This window comes from Amphiprion ocellaris, chromosome 22 (genome assembly GCF_022539595.1).
Source record: "Amphiprion ocellaris isolate individual 3 ecotype Okinawa chromosome 22, ASM2253959v1, whole genome shotgun sequence".
In the NCBI taxonomy this organism is placed as follows: domain Eukaryota; kingdom Metazoa; phylum Chordata; class Actinopteri; family Pomacentridae; genus Amphiprion; species Amphiprion ocellaris.
The window spans coordinates 8,942,579-8,960,004 of NC_072787.1; the positions used below are offsets into that span (position 1 = coordinate 8,942,579).

Here is a 17,426-nt window from a genome sequence, read left to right on the forward strand (position 1 = left end):
TTGGGAACCACTGCTCTACAGAACTCTTTTGTCTTTGAATCTGAACAACTCTCTCAAATAAAACCAAGTTTTCAGGTTTACACAGCAGCAACCTGAATAGAAATATTATTTTTTCATTAAAATCCTCTTCTTTATATGAGATTTTCATTTGTGGCTTATTTGGAACACGGAATGTTTCAGAGTTCTAATTCCTTTGTCCAGGTCCATTGTGACATAACATAGAACCCTGACAAACTAGCCTACATACAGGCAGTTTAACCTGCAGCTGGCACTCACACACTGGTTTAGTTCAGTATCGAGACACGTGTTTTTGGTTCTTCAGTGACAGTTGAAAGAAATTCAAGGCTTGTAATAGCTTCTCTCAGTTATTGAGAAACATGAAGATATTCAGAGGTGGTGACAATGTAAGTACAAACTTGGTTCTCTGAACTGTCTGCTGTTCATATCAGAAAGTTTTTCAGCAGACAGAGCTCTTGATCACTTTACCTGATTTAAAACTGTAACTAGATGGCAAAATTGTGCTACAGTAAAGTACATTAACTCTCATTAAATTGGAAATACTGTTACATTTTTAATTAAAGACTTGTTATTTGTGAACTGATTCTATTAAACCACAACTAAATCTCACCACTAGAGGAACAATTCCTATTTCAAAATGTACAGTGGGAACTTCTAGGCATATCTGGTATTATGTTTATTCAGTGTACTTATCATAGCTTGTATTATATTTTATGTGACATTATAGACAAAATCCCATAGAATAACAATGGCACATCTTATATTTATACAAAACAAAATAAATTCCTTTCTATCAGTTTTTGTTTCACGTTCTGCATCTAACACAAAGTTATAGATTGAACCATGAAAGCATACAGCTAGCCACTATGACGGAGAGCATGAAACAGTAAATGAGCATTTAAAAAATTCAACAGTAATGAAAATGTGAACTTCGTATTGAATTAGAAAAAGCAGATAGAAGCAGTCAGGTTGTCTGCCTCTGTCCAAAGATGACAGAGAATGAAGAAATGCAGTTTATTTTTACGATTTTCATTCCTTCCATTATCTAGCCGTCATCTGAGTTTTCAAGTACAACTAAAATGTTGAATTAATTCAGTAATTCTTATATCCTCTGACAAGCATTTCAGCTGTGTTGTGTTGGAACGAGTGTGACAGTGTAATATTTGCCCGTAAAGCTAAGAATTTAGTTTATTGAACAAGCTCAAGTCAAACCAGTAGCAAAATCATGTCATAATATTTAAACTCAATCAATTTCATGCTTGAAATGATTTTTTTTTTTTTTTTATCACAGAGTACAGAGAGCCACCAGAGACCAGAGTGTCCTGGTGTCAACAGTCAGTCCAGAATTGTGGACTTAGAGAATGCAAAGAGTGAGGCTCTCCTCCTTCAAACACAGAGGCTGCATGCTGCAGAGTTAGCATGGACCAACTCTGTGCTGAAGAGGCTGGGGCTCTGCAGCCAGCAGGATCCCCTCCCTTCACCTCAGCCCCCAGCTGCTCTCAGATGCAGGTCTGCATCACTGCTCCAAGGAAAGAAGATGAGACCCGTTTCATCGATCAGTCCTTCTAATCTGACAAAGGAGGACACAGAGGAGATGCAGAGATACCAGAGGAGTCCAGAAATCCTGGACGGGGAGGGGGACCAGCTGCATCCAGACAGAGACCAGATCTCCAGCCCATCAGCTTCTGTGACCTCTGAGGACACCCTCAGCATGGTGGATGTTCACACTCCCTGTGAGCTGAAGGCCATCTCGCTCATCTATACCCCATCCCCTCCCCCACCATCAGCTCCTCTACTCAAAAGAAGAGTAAACCATCTCCCTGTGATGACGACGAAGCTCAGGGGACCAGGTCAGTTCTTCATTAGACAAACTGAAAGTCAGAACGACACAGCTGAAGACATTTAAGGCTACAACTGAGTCTCAAATAACCTAAATGTGTTTTCTAACCAGATTTAAGTTCTTATTGTTGATGGATTATTTTAGGACAAGTAGAAATACCAGTTGAAAAATCTTAAAAACAACTTGATTAATGCCTTCAAATTCTTGCTTTAATTAACCCTGATGTATATGCACTTACAGTACAGAAACTAAAAGCCTTCACTGTGCAGGACAGACACACTTACAGTTTTGATACCAATGATCATATTGCTTGTCACTGAAATGAAACATACATTTCTCTTTTAGCTTGTACCGTTTCATTCTTTGTCCATTCTCAGATGTAAACAAACAAAATGTATATTTGGCTCTTAATCTAAACAGACAAAGAAGTAGCTGGTGGATACAGGCGCCTGACAGCTCAACATCATATGGAGGTGATCAGAGAAAAAGTCAAGAAACTACAGGGTAACTCTGTTGCAGTGTTGCCACGACCACCAGCACTGGCTACAAGGAAACCTGTAGTGGCACCTCTCACTCCAGCTCCCCCTCCAAAACCCTCCCTACCAAAGAAGAGAGCAGCTCATGGGAGGTCTGTGCGACCTGCAAAGACAGTCAGCAGAGACCAAATGACAGATGTTACCTGCAGGTTCCAGACAGCAGGAAGTCAGAATCAGGAGTATCTGCAGCCGCTCTCTAACCCTGCAGAGAGTCTGTCTCTGTGCTTCAAACTGCTCAACTCAGACGACTGGTGAGACTCAAACTGCAGACAGGAGACACATTTCTGCCTGCAGTGCTGCAGTGAAAACAACTTTTACTTTAACTGTGTCAAGCTGTGTCCGCTACAACAAAATAGTTTATTGTCAATGAGTTTTAATCTGAGTTTGGTTCTTTAATTGGTCCAGTGACTTGACAAACTGTCAGCAGCTACTTTACACAGCTCAGTAATGGAGACAGAACATGTTGGAGCTTCAAAGTGTCAGACACATGAATAACTGTGCTTTTTTTTTTTCAACACAGGATGATGAAGGGTAAAGGGCTGCGATGCATCTCAGCTCTGGCGCAACACCATCCAGACACACTAATGCTGAAACTGCATGAAGTCTGTCTGGTTGTGATAGAAGAGGTACTGAGAACATTTTTCTCTCTGTCTCTCTTTTCCTGCTGCTCGTCTTTGTCCACATGTGTCTGTAAGAGTCCACAGCACATCAGTCCATTGTGTTACAAGTATGATTACTGACTGCTGTTCATTCTTGGTCTCTAGGTTAACAACCTGCGCTCCTCAGTGGCCCTTGCAGCCATGGACACCATCCGTTCTCTTTATGTCCACCTACAGAGGGGCATGGACACTGAGGCACAGAGGACAGGTCGGTCTCTGCTGCTGAAAATCGCACAAGCGTGTGGAAATGCCTTTGTTCAGCAGCAGGCCAATGAGACCCTGGAGGCTCTGGTGCAGAACTGCAGCCCCAGTCGAGTGTTGTCTGTTCTGCTGAATACAGGGCTGAGGTAAGAGCACAGTGGATGATCATGATTTATGAACAAGTGTAGTAGCACCAGCAATCAAAAGAAGTCAAATCAAGCATAGTGAATTTGGTTGTGTTTGTCCTTCCTCAGCCACCTGAGCACTGCAGTAAGAGCCAGCACTGCTCACCAGCTCCACCTGCTGGCCGACAGACTGGGAGCAGCTAAAGTTCTGACAGCAGGGCAGAGCTTCACCCAGCGCTTCCTTACTGCTGTCAGTAAGGTGTCTCTGGATGCTGCTGCTGAAGTCAGGTCAGTTATCACTGCAGCTCACTGAGGTCAGACCTGCTGGTTTCTGGTTTGTGTCTCCTCTATGTTCAGTCTTGTGTTTACGCACTAAAGTGCTAAATAAGAAACATGCATCTGTACAGGCCTCATGGACATGCCATCCTCCAGGAACTGGCTCTCCACAGGGACTTCATGAAGCTGTGGCAGAAGAATGTGGAGGAAAAAGATCGCTGCTCACTGCAGAAGGTCCTGAGGAATGTGATGAAGAAGTAGAAGAGGAGGCAGCGTGGCAGTGCACTGAGGAGCTCTCTCACCTCACAGTTTAAAGCAACAGTTTCTAAAGCTGCTTGAGGAATCCTAAATTTAAATACTCTCCTCCTAGTACCTCATTGGTATCAATATGGAGCTGGTATCAATGTGGACACTGCCATAATAAATACTGCAAAATAAATATATTGTTGATGTATAAATTTAGTCAACAGGAGAAATGCGTTGGTGAGTTTAAATAAAAACTAGAAACTAAACTCATGGCAAAAACATAAAACACCATAATCAAACAATGAAACCTTCATACATAAACAGTAACAAGAATAGTACACATTACACTCAACAAATGAGAGTTTGTAGGAGACGATAAAAGTATAGAAACGAAAGACAAAAGAGAGAAGAGACGTGCAGTGACTGCTCTGTCTCCAACTTATTCTAAATCTTTTATCCTCAACTTGCTACATGAAAAGCACTTTTTGGTTCCAATATCACAAAATGGATTTAGTAAGGTGCCACTTTTTAATGAGGTTTATGACTTTTCCCCTGATGAAATTAGTCAAACTATTTTGACTTCAGTGGTGAAAATACTTACAATAAAAAGCAAAAACACATACATACATACATACATACATACATACATACATACATACATATACATACATACATACATACATACATACATACATACATACATACATACATACATACATACATACATACATACATACATACATACATACATACATACATACATACATACATATATATATATACACACACACACACATTTACAGTCACATTTAATTGCCCTACCTTGCAACATGCAGTCATACGCTTTCCTGTCCCTCCTCCCGAGGGCTTCCCAGAATCCTGTGGGCTCTGCCCCCTCATCACATTCCCAGATGGACACCTTGCTGCTGCTGTGGAGGCCTGTTTCCAGAGGACAACTGCAAAAAAACAGAAGGTGTCACATGCAGGGTCAATTCAACTCTTAATCTAATCTTTCGTTTAGGGCAAACAGTTTCCACTTACTGTTGTTTGATCTTATTTGTGGCGGTGCGTGCCACCTCCTGTGTGTGTATCTGGGACTTGCAACCATGCCACAGGTAGATGAGGGCCTGGCTAACGCTCAGCAACACCATAGAGACTCTGGAGCGCAGACTGCTGCAGTGACAAGCCACCTCCAGCAGGTGGCCCTCCACCTCCACCTCTCCACGTACACAGTACAGACGCCAATCATCTGAGATGAAGAGGAGCAGAGGAAGGTGAAGGAGACAGGTAAAAGTTTTACTTTTTTACCGGCACTGTCATTCGAGAGTTATGCTCACATTAACTGCAGAAGAAGAAAAGGGAACATACAGAGCTCCAGCAAATTTCAGTGTGACTGTTTATCCCTCAGGTTGGTTTCTATTCTGAACAGGAATTGTTCTCTAATCCACAATGCAGTTCTCAGATGACTCACTCCTTTTAGGGAAATAAAGAATTCACATAGCCGCTACAGAGACAGTCACTGTCAGAGTATTAGTATAGAAAATATGGACCTCGAAACAGACTGTTTGCAAATTAATACTGCACAGAAAGTAATGGAATAGCACCAGCAAGCAAACTTCATGTTCTTACTGACTGTTAATTGTCTTAAAGCAGTGACGTGGCCTTACTCTGTGAGTTTTCCTCCTCCTCTTCTCTCTTTCCTGAGTGGACGACCATCCCTCCTTTGAAGCACTGCAGGAAACACGGAGGCTCCTTACCCTGCTGAACCTGAACCTGTAGGAAGATGAAGTGAAACAGCAAAAGACAAGCTCACACAAAATTCTACTGGGGACAAATACAGTCATAGATAACAGGCTTGTACTCATGTCAACCTTGCATTTTCAGATACTCTCCCTTTTGTGTACCTGTGCTCCCCGCTCCTCGTCCAGCTCCACCGTCATGAGCGCTGACGTTCCTTTCTCACTGATGGTAGAGTTGCGGCCTTGCCAGAAGAAGTAACAGCACTTCTCCTTCCCAGCTCCTGCTGTCTTCAGCTGCTCTGGGTTCTGTCTCTTCCCAACTGGTGGCAAAAGATTGTAAGAGAGACAAAACTGAGTGCCAGAACATGGTCCTGGAAAAGTACAACATGCTGACATTTTTTTTAAAGTTGTGCTCTGAACGCTAATTGATGGAAGCTGCAGGGATATAGTGATCTTTGAGTCCATGAAGACAACATTTACTATATTTTTTCTTTTTTAAATTGATGAAGCCATATATAAGTTCAGTAAGGAAGATCTATTCATTTACAGTCTGTCTCTATTTCTCACAGGGAATATTGGCTTTTCCCCTTTCTCTATTCTCTTCAACACTTCAGTTTTCCCACGCTGTTACAATAACTTCACAACTTCTACGTAACTATCTTCTCCGCTCTATTCTCCAAGTCAATCAGCCCCTAGAGCACACTCTCCAAATCCAATGGAATGTTGTCAATCCCCTTTTCAGAAAATCCATCATGCATCTCTCTTCCTCCCATCACCACTTCCTCCAGGTTGTCCACAATGTCTCCACCAGTCTCCATCAGGATACTTTACCCCACCATCACCATTATCTAGAATCCTGGAACTCTGCTCTGTGATGTAGCACTTCACTGGAGTTTAACTTCCCAAAAGTTTTACTTTCGTATACTCATGTCTCTGCAATAGGACGGCACGTGATACAGTGGTTAGTGTCGTCGTCTCGCAGCTAGAAGTTTCTAGATCTCAGCCTGGAATCTTTGCGCGTAGAGTTTCATGTTCTCTGGTGTTCTGGCTTCCTTCCACAGTCCAGACACATGCATGATAAGTCATTTAGAGATTTTAAATAGCTGTGAGGGTAAGAGTGCGTGGTTGTCTGTTTCTCTATGTGACCCTGCGATAGACTGTTGATCTGTCCAGGTTGTACTCTTCCTTCACCCTAAGTCACCTGGGATAGGCTCCAGATGTTTCTGGAATAAATTTTGTTCTTCAATCCTAATTACCTCTCCTGACTGTAATCATACTCTTACATATTAATTAAACACATCCTTGACTATATTAGACTATTGTTTTGCTGGTGTTGTGTCTCGCAGTGATCTTTGCAGCTTCATATTTCTTCATTTACACTTACTCTTGTTAACTCAAATGCCTGCACTCTTATATTCTAGGTTTTGCTTTCTGTGAATTTGCGGTGTCCCATAGCTAACTAGCTTGTTAAAATTCACACAAAACTAGCTGGAATTTCTTTTATTCTGCTTGACAAAACAAGAGTAAAGAGAATAGCATAGTCAATTGTACTACATTTTTAGATGTTTGGCTGCGTAGTATGCAACTGTAGAGGATCAGTGTTCATGTATTCAGAGTAACTCAAATGTATTTTGGATCTACTGCACCCACATATAGTCTAGCACCATCTGGTGCTGTGAATTTAGCACACTGCAAATGATCTTTTTAATTGTGCATTCAGTTCAAACATCATAGTTCACTTGCTGTGCAGCCTTGCACATTTCCTAACTTGTAATTTTCCACTATCCTGAAACCTGTTGGCAGAGCATTAGTGTCAAGAAAATTAAAGCACAAAAAAATGTTTTTTCCCCACTGTTTTACATTATTTTAAAATTATTTACTGAAACACTAAAAAATAAATCACGTATTTTTCTACCTAAGTGCTCCTTGAAAAATTTCTTTAAATTTTAGATTATATGACAATGTTACATGGGAATATAATACATGAGCTCAGTACTAACCTGCAGTGCTGACCATGTATTTCCACTTCACCACGTAGGTGTCACCCTCGTGGAACTGGCCGATGCTCTGATGAGGCAGGCGGCTGTAGTCGAACTCCAGGATATGCCACACCTCCACCGCCAGAGTGCTGATCTCGTAGCTCCGCCACTCCTCTGCCTCCACCAGGCCATAGCCCCGACCCACACTGAACCCGTCAAGGATGGTGCAGACGGGTGCTTGATGAAGGGGCAGCATCAGGGAGGCATCATACGCATGAGGCTGATCGGAGATGTGCTGCTCCTGGGGTGAGGATGCAAGTGGAAGAAAGAAATAAGAATAATGGCAGAGGAGGACAGAATCTGCATCCAATAATGTTTACAACCCTCACATTAATGACAGTATGAGGATTTTGATGTATTAAAGCACTTTTTGACACCTTTTGATCAGTGATGTGATCGCTGGTGTTTTTTGTGGGACTGGGTGTTTTCCTGGAATCGCTCCAGTCCACGAACTTCTCTTTGAACAGTGTGGTCTCATTATGTTGAGTCAGTCTGCCAAACACTGCCCAATCAGGTCGGCCCTGGCCTTTTCTACAAGTGAAGAGGATACAGTATGTAAGGGATACAAAACCAGTCCTTCAGTGGGTTAAGATGCTGTCAACACACTGCTGTCCCAATAGTGGCATTATTTACAGCATTTAGACCATCAAGCAAGACTGGAAGACTAAATTCAGCCTAATTACATTCCATTTTGTGGTTTCTTCTTCCAAGGTTATTCAATATTAGAAAGAATATTTTAATTAAAAGCTGAAATTAGAACGAAACAAAATGTGCAAATAAAAAAAAAATACTGCAAGATTTACAGATTGTATGATGTTGTGGTCGCTGATAAATCTCTGTCACAGCAGGATTTTTCACTGGCTATTTTAACATATAATACAAATCTGTGTCCAAATAACCCCTTTGTATAGAGGGTGGTCATTTTTTGACTTTGAAATGAGGAAGAACACTGTAAATACACACTGTGTATATGATGACCTACTGAATAAGTAATACATATAATATAATTGTGTGTTTGAGCAGGAGTATGTTTCCATACCTCGGTATGAGTGGGTTGCACTCTCCCGGGTCCAGCGGGTTGATGTCACAGTTTGTATAGTCGAAGGTGCCGTTCCACAGGTGCTTAGCCAGCTGAAAGGCCACTTTCCTCTGTGCTAGAGTTACTTCCTTCCCATGCCAAATGTACATCTCACTGCCAAAGTCAAAAACTAAAACCTGCACAGAAAACACACAGAGGGAAAGAGAGATCTTTTCTCAGTAGCATGCATTGCTGTCTGCCACAATATCCATTTTAAACTACCACTCGGGAGTCAAAGTCATTTTAAAATACACATAGTACACATACTTTTGAGAGGTAAAAACTATGTTGGAGTTGTGACTGATTTACAGTTTTACAAGTTCATGATACATTTTTTAAATGTCTGAAAAGCTTAATATGTCATTGAGGGGAAAACCTTGTTTACTTAGGTTGTCAGACCTCTTTGGGGTTGAGCAGGGAGCAGCGGGGCATCTTGGCCCAAAAATCATCATCTGGGACCAGTTTGTCATCCATGAGCCGGTAAATGCAGTTTGTTTCCACAATGGCGCTCTCATACAACTCATCTTCATCTGGTGTTCCTGCAGCTACAGAAAGAAAAGTAAGGGCTTTAGCTTGCATTTCACTGCTTCAGGAACTGTTTTCTCAAGGCTGTCAGATTTGAAGCCTTACACTGATGACTTGACTGCCCTCCCAGATTCTTCCAGAACTCCTTGACAGCATGGCTGTGTGTGTTGATGCCTTCCTCGATGACTTGGACATAGTTTGCTCGGCAACCCAAATCTCTTTTGCTCTGGATGAAATTAGCTAGCTCTGAAGCCTGAAAAAAGAAAGAGAAAATCTTATTACAAGTCATGTGGAATTTAGTTCCAAAAATACAGAAGTTCTGTTCTCCCTACATGGGTAAAGTTGTTAATATTTGGAAAAATATGAAGTATTCAAGTGATGTAAACTGATGTCAAATAAACCTAGATATCATTTTTTTCCTCTCCAAGACACAAAGGAAAGTCTGTAAACTTTGAAATTTTGTCAATAACTTTTAAATGAACTATAATAACTTCATTAATAATGTTGGCTGAGGCTTGGAGCCTTCCTTTCTGCCAAAATGAGGTCACCGCTTTGTTCAGCCAATCAAAGGTCATCACACCAGAAACACACACGCACATTTCTTCCTGAATTGTGCCACCGCTGGTTCCTCTTCACACTCTGTTTACATCCGCAAGCTTCGAATATAAGACTGTCCTACATTCAGTAGCAGCACCCTTAGTCTGCCTGTTTACATGACTACGAGGGCTGTAAAATCCTTATAAATCCACACATATAATATGTAGATGAAAACGTGCAGCTCAGAACAAATCTAACTTGCATTCAAACTTGAGTTAACCAAAAACAAGTGCTTTACTAATCTTTGGTCTTATTTAGTTGTGCTTTGTTTCTCACCTTGCTCTTCTCAATGATGTTAGCAAACTCCCCAGTCCAGATGAAGCAGTTGTGTGGTGTGATGAGCAGGAAACAATCACCGCTGTTCAGTGACGATGCTCTGGGTTCCACCAACCTTGTCTGGACGTGCCGTCTGCCTGGTTTCACACAGACAGACAGGTGGCTTATCAGTGACCACTCTGATTATCGCTGTCAGCATGATGAATTATCGCACTTGCAGTATCACCACCATGTGACCCTGTACATGCATCTGCTTACCTATGCTTTGCACCAAAAACTCAGTTTCCAGCTAAGGCATACAGGAGGACATATACAGGTCTTAATACAAACATGGGTGCACTTTGTTGTCCAAATAATTTAGGATCCCTTCAATTTACCAGAAACCAGCAACCCTTAAGCAAAACTTTCTCTATAACTGTGAGGTTGGGACAGCTAGCTTCCCAACAAAATGGTATCACCAGTGAAATGGATTTGCTGTAGATTACAGACGGTAATGTTTGGAGGAGCGGATCAGCCAAGGATAATGTGAGGTGACCTGCAGAGAATGATTTAGAGCCACAGCTTTCACCAGCAGACATGTGGAGGAGGTGCAGAGATACCAAAATAGACTCTCGTCTCCGACTTTATATATCCTCTGGAAAGCACACCCTTGAAGCAGCATCCTCCACAGCTTTGTGTAAATCAGTAGCTATTTTTTTTTCCATCCTCTTTAACAGCTAAACATAACAGCTGTTAAAGACTCTGCCCACTGACTGTGTATTTCACATAGACAGCCACAACATCAAAACCACCTGGCTAATACGGTATAGGGTTCCCTCGTGCCAACAGAAAATGTCATTCTTAAGCTCTTTGTTGTGTTCTTCCAGCCGTTCCTGAATAATTTTTGCAGTGTGGCAGGTGCACTGTCCTGCAGGAGAAGGCTACTATTGTCGGGGTGTCTGCTGGTAGTCCTGAGGTGGGTGATATTTATCAAATTAACATCCACTCGCATGCCAGGACCCAAGGTTTCCCCACAGAACACTGTATTGTAATGAGACGACACTCGTCAACAGTCAGTGGTTTTATGTTGTGGCTGAATCGTGCACACTCTATGTCTCAAAAAAAAAAAAAAAAGAAAAAAGCCAGTTTAAAAGACTACAAAAATTAGTCAGATATTTAGATAGATAGATAGATAGATAGATAGATAGATAGATAGATAGATAGATAGATAGATAGATAGATAGATAGATAGATAGATAGATAGATAGATAGATAGATAGATGGATAGATGGATAGATGGATAGATAGATAGACAGATAGATGCTTTATTTGTCATTGCACATTTTCATATACAACGAAATTTCATTTGAGCTGCCCTGCCAATGACAGCTCCGGCTGCTGCGCAGTGCTGCGCGCACATTTCTTGAGGAAAAAAGAGAAAAGGACATGTAGGGATCTGGGTAGGGATAGCAGAGGGTAAGAGAAAAAAAAGGCTCGTTGTACCAAATGAAACCTCCAATGTTGGGAAATTCAATTTGAGAAGGAACCTAAAAAACAAACAAACCCGCAAACAGGCAAAGCATGACATAAGACAAGGATAGTTGGGATAAGGATGTGGGGTGGTGGAGGGGGGGAGCACCGCACAGTTAGCCGGTTCCTGTGCAGCAATTACTGCGCACGGATTCCTGGCTCCTGTGTATGGTGAGGAAAGCTTGTGGAGGCAGGGGGGAGGGGGGTTATGGACATGTCTGTGCGAACGTTTAGCTCAGTCCTCAGTTCATGAGTCCGAATGTTTGTGTATGCGTGTAGCCCATCTTCTTCCGTCTCAGACCTCCGGTGTCTCAGTTCGCGAGGGTGGGAGCGCGATAACACAGCAAGGTTGCTATGGAGACGTCCTCGGTTGGCCCAGTCCAAAAGTCAACAGGTGTCCTTGGGAAAGTAGGGGCCGGGGTGTAGGAGAGGTATCGCTTGGCCATGAAACTTCCAGAGGAGTTATTGTTCCAGGGGCGCCAGAATGTAATCAGTTATCTTCATGTTTGGGCGGGAGAGGAGTAATTTCACCTTTCCCCTACTGCTCTCAACAATTTTAGACCCCGGCTGTAGCGATTCTCACCCTGATGGCTTCCAATCTGCGACTCAAATCAACAGTCACACCAAGCAAATGGTTCATCTTACGATTGAGTTCGTCATACCGAGCATCGGCAGCTGTGATCCGATGGTTTGCATAGACCAGCAGAGTTTGGACGTCGTTTCTATCTGCGGTCTTCCTGATTTTCCAGAAGCTCAGGCCAGTGAACAAGCCAATTATCAGCAGGCCTGTCATCATAAATCCGAATATATAAACATCTTCCACATCCTCCACGGATAGGGGTGCCAGGCACATGATCCCCTTCCACTTCCCCCAGGTGTTGATCACGTAACCAGAGGCGAAACTCCCATCCGGGCAGGTAGGCTCCCCTAGGCCTGTGCTCTTTGTGGCGACAATCTTGTCAATTGCGTTGAGAGACCAGTTAATCAATTCCATGATTGGTGTTTCGAAGGTCCAGTGCCAAGCGATCGTTCCAAGTCAGACAGACGAGACGGGATGAAGAAATGCAGCAAGCAGAAAACATGAGGGTGTGGGGAGGAACAGAGATAGCTACGAAGCGAAGAAAAGTTCGACCGCCTCCTACGAGAGCTGAGAGCAGAAAGACTATATATTTGGTATCTTATTTAGCTTGGATGGCTTGTTTGTAAAGTAAATGGGCCACATTCATTTGAGGAGGATTAAATCTTGAAACTAGTAACATTACCTCCAGCTTCAACTTGTGACAACCCTCCAGCTCGCCACTGGGTGTGCCAGATCAGGAGCTGAGTGTCGCCACCTGACCGAGCCACATTTGCAATCAGTGGCTCAGATGCATTTAATCGCTCTCCTTTTCCAGTCGAGGGCTCTCGCTGACAGAAGCGGTGTGTCTGGGGAGCTCCAGTCCCTCGTAGAGATCTGGCTGAGTTGGGCCTGGGCAGCCGTGACAGATTATTTTGTTGAGCAATAAAAGCTTTGTTTTGCATCATACAGTGGTGGTCTCAGCGTCTTTGTTACAACTGAGGAGCTGAGTTGTAACAAATGGAGGCTCATCTAAATGGTCTAGTGTAAGCAGCGGTAGCTGGTCTGCATGCACCGTTGTGGGCAGAGACTGTCATTTTTTTTGTGTGTGTGTGTGTGTGTGTGAGAATGAGTCAAGGGTTGCCGCGTCGGGAGTGACGATGTGTGACCTGTTCATTCATTCGGAGGATGAGGAACAGTGCGTGTGGTGAGGAATTTTCTGGAGTTAAGAAGCAGCTCTTGGTAAGTTGAATTGTTTTGTAGATTGACTCAGAGGACAGGTTGTTGCCGGGTGTAATGCTGGTGTTTCTAGCTCTGAGTTCTGTGTTTTTGTAGCTGTACAGTGGTGGTAAGTCATTGTGGTTCTGTCCCTGTTAGGTTTCAGAGCGAACTCCCTTGGAGTCCGTTTGCGGGGTTGGCAGTGTGGTGGGAACGTGGTTAGAGCAGTCGTCTCGGGAGCACGTCCAAGGCTGCAGGTGGAGTCGCCGTTTCTCGGTTGTTTCACCAGGCCTACGGGAGCTGGTGCGTAAATACCCGCCACAAGTACCACCTGAAGACTAGGGGGGAGAGTAGTTAGATTCTGTTGAGGCAGTTAGAGGGACGGAGCCATGGTGACGAGTCAGCTGTTTGAGCTGCAGGGGATTGGTGTCAGAGCAGCTGATTAAGCCAGTTGATTTTCACTGTGGTTTTTCGGTCGGTGCAGAGTAATGGCCTCAATGGAGAATTTTCTGAGAGCTCCGTCAGAGGAGTTGCTGGACCGCTGTTCACGGGAGCAGCTGGTGAAAATAGCGGAGCACTTTAAAATGGATGTGGGGGATAAAAGATCTAAAGAAAATATACAATAATACACATCCTTAAAATAAACCTACTCGAGGCAGGGGTTCTCCAGCCTAAAGTTCAAGCTGTCGAGGTTGGTTTAGACTCTGGTGAGTCTGCTGCTTCTGGTGAAGTTTCTCTGAGCAGCTCAGCTTTTACATTTGAGCAGCGTGAGAGGTTGCTATTGCTACAAGTCGAGCTGAAAAGACTGGAGCTGGAGGAGCGCAGACTGAGTCTGAGTTCTGCTGGTGCCGTGGGTCAGACTCTTGGAGGTTCGTCTGGTCCTCCATATTCATTTGATGTTTCCACGAATTTGCGTTTGGTCCCTCCGTTTTGTGAACGTGATCCTGACATGTTTTTTTCCCTGTTTGAGAGAGTGGCTGAGACCAGAGGCTGGTCTGACACCGAGAGGACGTTACTCCTGCAGTGTGTTCTCACAGGTAAGGCCCAAGAGGCATACTGTGCTCTCGGTGTTGCAGACAGCAGGGTTTACACTTCAGTCAAAGCCGCTGTTCTCAAGGCATATGAATTAGTACCTGAGGCCTACAGACAGAGGTTCAGGTCATGGGAGAAGTCTGGTCGCCAGACTCACATGGAGTTTGCCAGGGAGTTAAGCACACATTTCCATCAGCGGTGCTCTTCACTAAATGTTCGCACATTTGACACTCTGTGTGAGTTGATTATTCTGGAGCAGTTCAAGGACTCAGTTCCTCCACACATTTCTGTCTATATTAGTGAACATAGGGTGAAGACAGCGGAAGAAGCGTCAGCCCTCGCAGATGATTATGTATTAACTCATCGGGGGGATTGTGACTTCCAAGCTCCGGAATCTGGTAAGGATAGAATGGATAGGTCTGTGTGGAGAAGGCTGAATGTCCCGTAAAAAGTAATTCTAGAGGTGGACAGGTGAAGCCTATTGCACTTGCTGCTCCGGGCAGGAGGTCAACTAGTGTTCTTCCTCCTGGTGTCATTTCTCCCAGGAAAATAGGGGAGTCTGGGGGAACTTGTAGCAAGTTACCATCTGATTTCTCTGCTTTTGTGTCTGATGGCTATGTGTCACTAGTAGGTATTAATCAAAAATACCAGTAAAAATTCTGCGGGACACAGGAGCGTTTCATTCATTTATTGTGAGTTCGGTGCTGCCATTCTCTCAGTGCACGGCCACTGGTGATTACATTCTGATGCAGGGGATGGGACTGGATGTGCTGCCTGTTCCAGCACATAAACTTAGGCTTGACTGTGATCTAGTTCAGGGGGAAGTTATCGTGGCACTGCGTCCTGCTCTGCCTATACAGGGGGTGCAGGTCATTCTGGGGAACGATCTGGCTGGTGATCGTGTCTGGGCTGACGGACCACTTCAACCTGTGGTAACCTCTTCTCCTTTTGTTATAGAAAAAACAGATGAAAGTGCAAAAAACTTTCCGGAAGTGTTCACAGCGTGTGCAGTTACTCGGTCCATGTGTCGTGAGAAGGCAGAGTCAGACGCTGTGCAGAGTTGTGTGGAGGATGATGGGACCCCCACTCTGGTTATACCTGACTCTCTTTTGTCTGTTTCTTACAGTGATTTGGCGGCAGAGCAGCAGGCCGATCCGTCACTCCGTGCCTTGTTTGACTCTGTGGCTGTGGATGCTTCAAGTACCGTATGTGGTTATCTGTTGCGGGATAAGATATTGATGAGAAGGTGGATGCCACAGGGAGATAGTTTCATTGGTGATCCGGTTTGTCAGATTGTTGTGCCCTCCAGGTTACGGGAGGAGGTCCTGAGAACGTCTCATGATCAAAGTGGACACCTGGGAATACGTAAGAGGTACAATTATGTCTTGAGGTACTTTTTTTGGCCTGGGTTGAAAAGAGATGTTTCTCAGTATATTAGAACATGCCACACATGTCAGATGACAGGAAAACCTAACCAGAAAATTAAACCTGCTCCTCTGTATCCCATCCCAGCAGTTTCCCAGCCATTTGAGCATCTGATTATTGATTGTGTTGGTCCTTTACCACGTTCAAAATCAGGGAACCAGTATTTGCTTACGGTCATGTGTCAGAGTACCAGATATCCAGCGGCCTATCCGCTGCGGACCATTAATGCCAAGTCTGTGGTTAAAGCCCTGACAGTTTATTTCAGTGTTTGGGATTCCGAAGATCATTCAGAGTGACCAGGGTTCAAATTTCCTGTCCCATTTATTTACCCAGGTTTTGAAGGAGCTCCGGGTGAAACATAACCAGGCATCTGCATACCACCCGCAGAGCCAGGGGGCTCTAGAATGGTTTCACCAGACAATGAAGTCTCTGTTACGGAGCTATTGTGTTGAGATGAACCAGGACTGGGAACAAGGCCTACCATGGTTGTTGCTGGCAGCGCGAGAGGTGGTGCAGGAAAGCACCGGGTTCAGTCCGAATGAGTTAGTATTTGGGCATACCGTGCGGGGTCCCACTAGCTCTACTGCATGATGCGGTGCTCCATCTGACCCGCCCCAGAATCTGATTGATTACATAAATGGTATCCGGCACCGGTTGTATGTGGCAGGGGAGAGCGCTCAGAGGGGCCTGGCTGCTTCTCAGGCCAAAATGAAGTGCTGGTTTGATCGTAGGGCCAAGGCTCATCAGTTCAGTCCTGGAGACCAGGTTCTGGCGTTGTTGCCCTGAGTGACATCTCCGTTTGAGGCTAAGTTTCATGGTCCCTTTACAGTTATACGCCAGGTTTCAGAGCAGAACTATCTCTTGGCAACGCCAGAGCGCAGAAGGAAGTCTCAGCTCTGCCATGCCAACCTGCTAAAGCCTTATTATTCCTGTGAGGGGGGGGAAAGAAGTGCAGATGGCGAAACCTGTGTTGGTGGTAGGTGCAGGGAGTCCTCTAGCTGCTAGCTCCTTGGTACTACATCAGGATGATGGGGTAGTGACACCTGATGAGGGCCAGTTGCGAGGCCGTTGAAGAATTCTGAAACGTTGGATAAGCTGGAGTCTTTGTTTAAGCACTTACCTTGTGAACGGTGCACTGAGCTGTCCGCTCTCATTAAGGAGTACTTGTGTCTCTTTAATGATGTTCCAACCCGCACACATCTGATAGAACATGACATCGATGTGGGCGAGGCTCAGCCAATCTGTCAGCGATTCTACAGAGTATCAGATGTAAAATGCAAGATTATGGAACAAGAGATCCGATACATGCTTGACCATGGTATCGCTCAGCCCTCATCCTCTAGCTGGGCTTCTCCCTGTTTACTTGTAGATAATGCTGACAAGAGTCCTAGATTTTGTACCGACTATCGAAAAGTAAATGGGGTGACGAAACCAGACGCCTACCCGCTGCCTCGAGTGGAAGATTGTGTAGATCAGGTGGGCTCAGCGTGCTTTGTCAGCAAGTTTGATCTTCTCAAAGGGTACTGGCAGG

The 17,426-nt window shown here is 44.2% G+C and overlaps 1 protein-coding gene across 22 annotated transcripts in view; it reads right to left on the minus strand.

Moving 5' to 3' along the window:
- Positions 1 to 17,426, minus strand: part of svila (supervillin a) — a 125,391-nt gene that overhangs the window by 13,255 nt on the left and 94,710 nt on the right. For 21 of the 22 annotated variants that reach the window (XM_055006924.1, XM_055006925.1, XM_055006913.1 and 18 more), the window contains 10 exons: positions 10,156 to 10,292; positions 9,388 to 9,535; positions 9,157 to 9,302; positions 8,719 to 8,894; positions 8,057 to 8,210; positions 7,641 to 7,920; positions 5,806 to 5,960; positions 5,569 to 5,674; positions 4,943 to 5,150; positions 4,724 to 4,857 (listed from right to left, as the gene is read on the minus strand). In XM_055006924.1, coding sequence (XP_054862899.1) covers positions 4,724 to 4,857; positions 4,943 to 5,150; positions 5,569 to 5,674; positions 5,806 to 5,960; positions 7,641 to 7,920; positions 8,057 to 8,210; positions 8,719 to 8,894; positions 9,157 to 9,302; positions 9,388 to 9,535; positions 10,156 to 10,292 — 1,644 coding nt within the window. Of the gene's footprint in view, positions 1 to 987; positions 3,893 to 4,723; positions 4,858 to 4,942; positions 5,151 to 5,568; positions 5,675 to 5,805; positions 5,961 to 7,640; positions 7,921 to 8,056; positions 8,211 to 8,718; positions 8,895 to 9,156; positions 9,303 to 9,387; positions 9,536 to 10,155; positions 10,293 to 17,426 lie in introns of those variants that run through there. The other variant, XM_055006926.1, reaches the window with a different exon arrangement.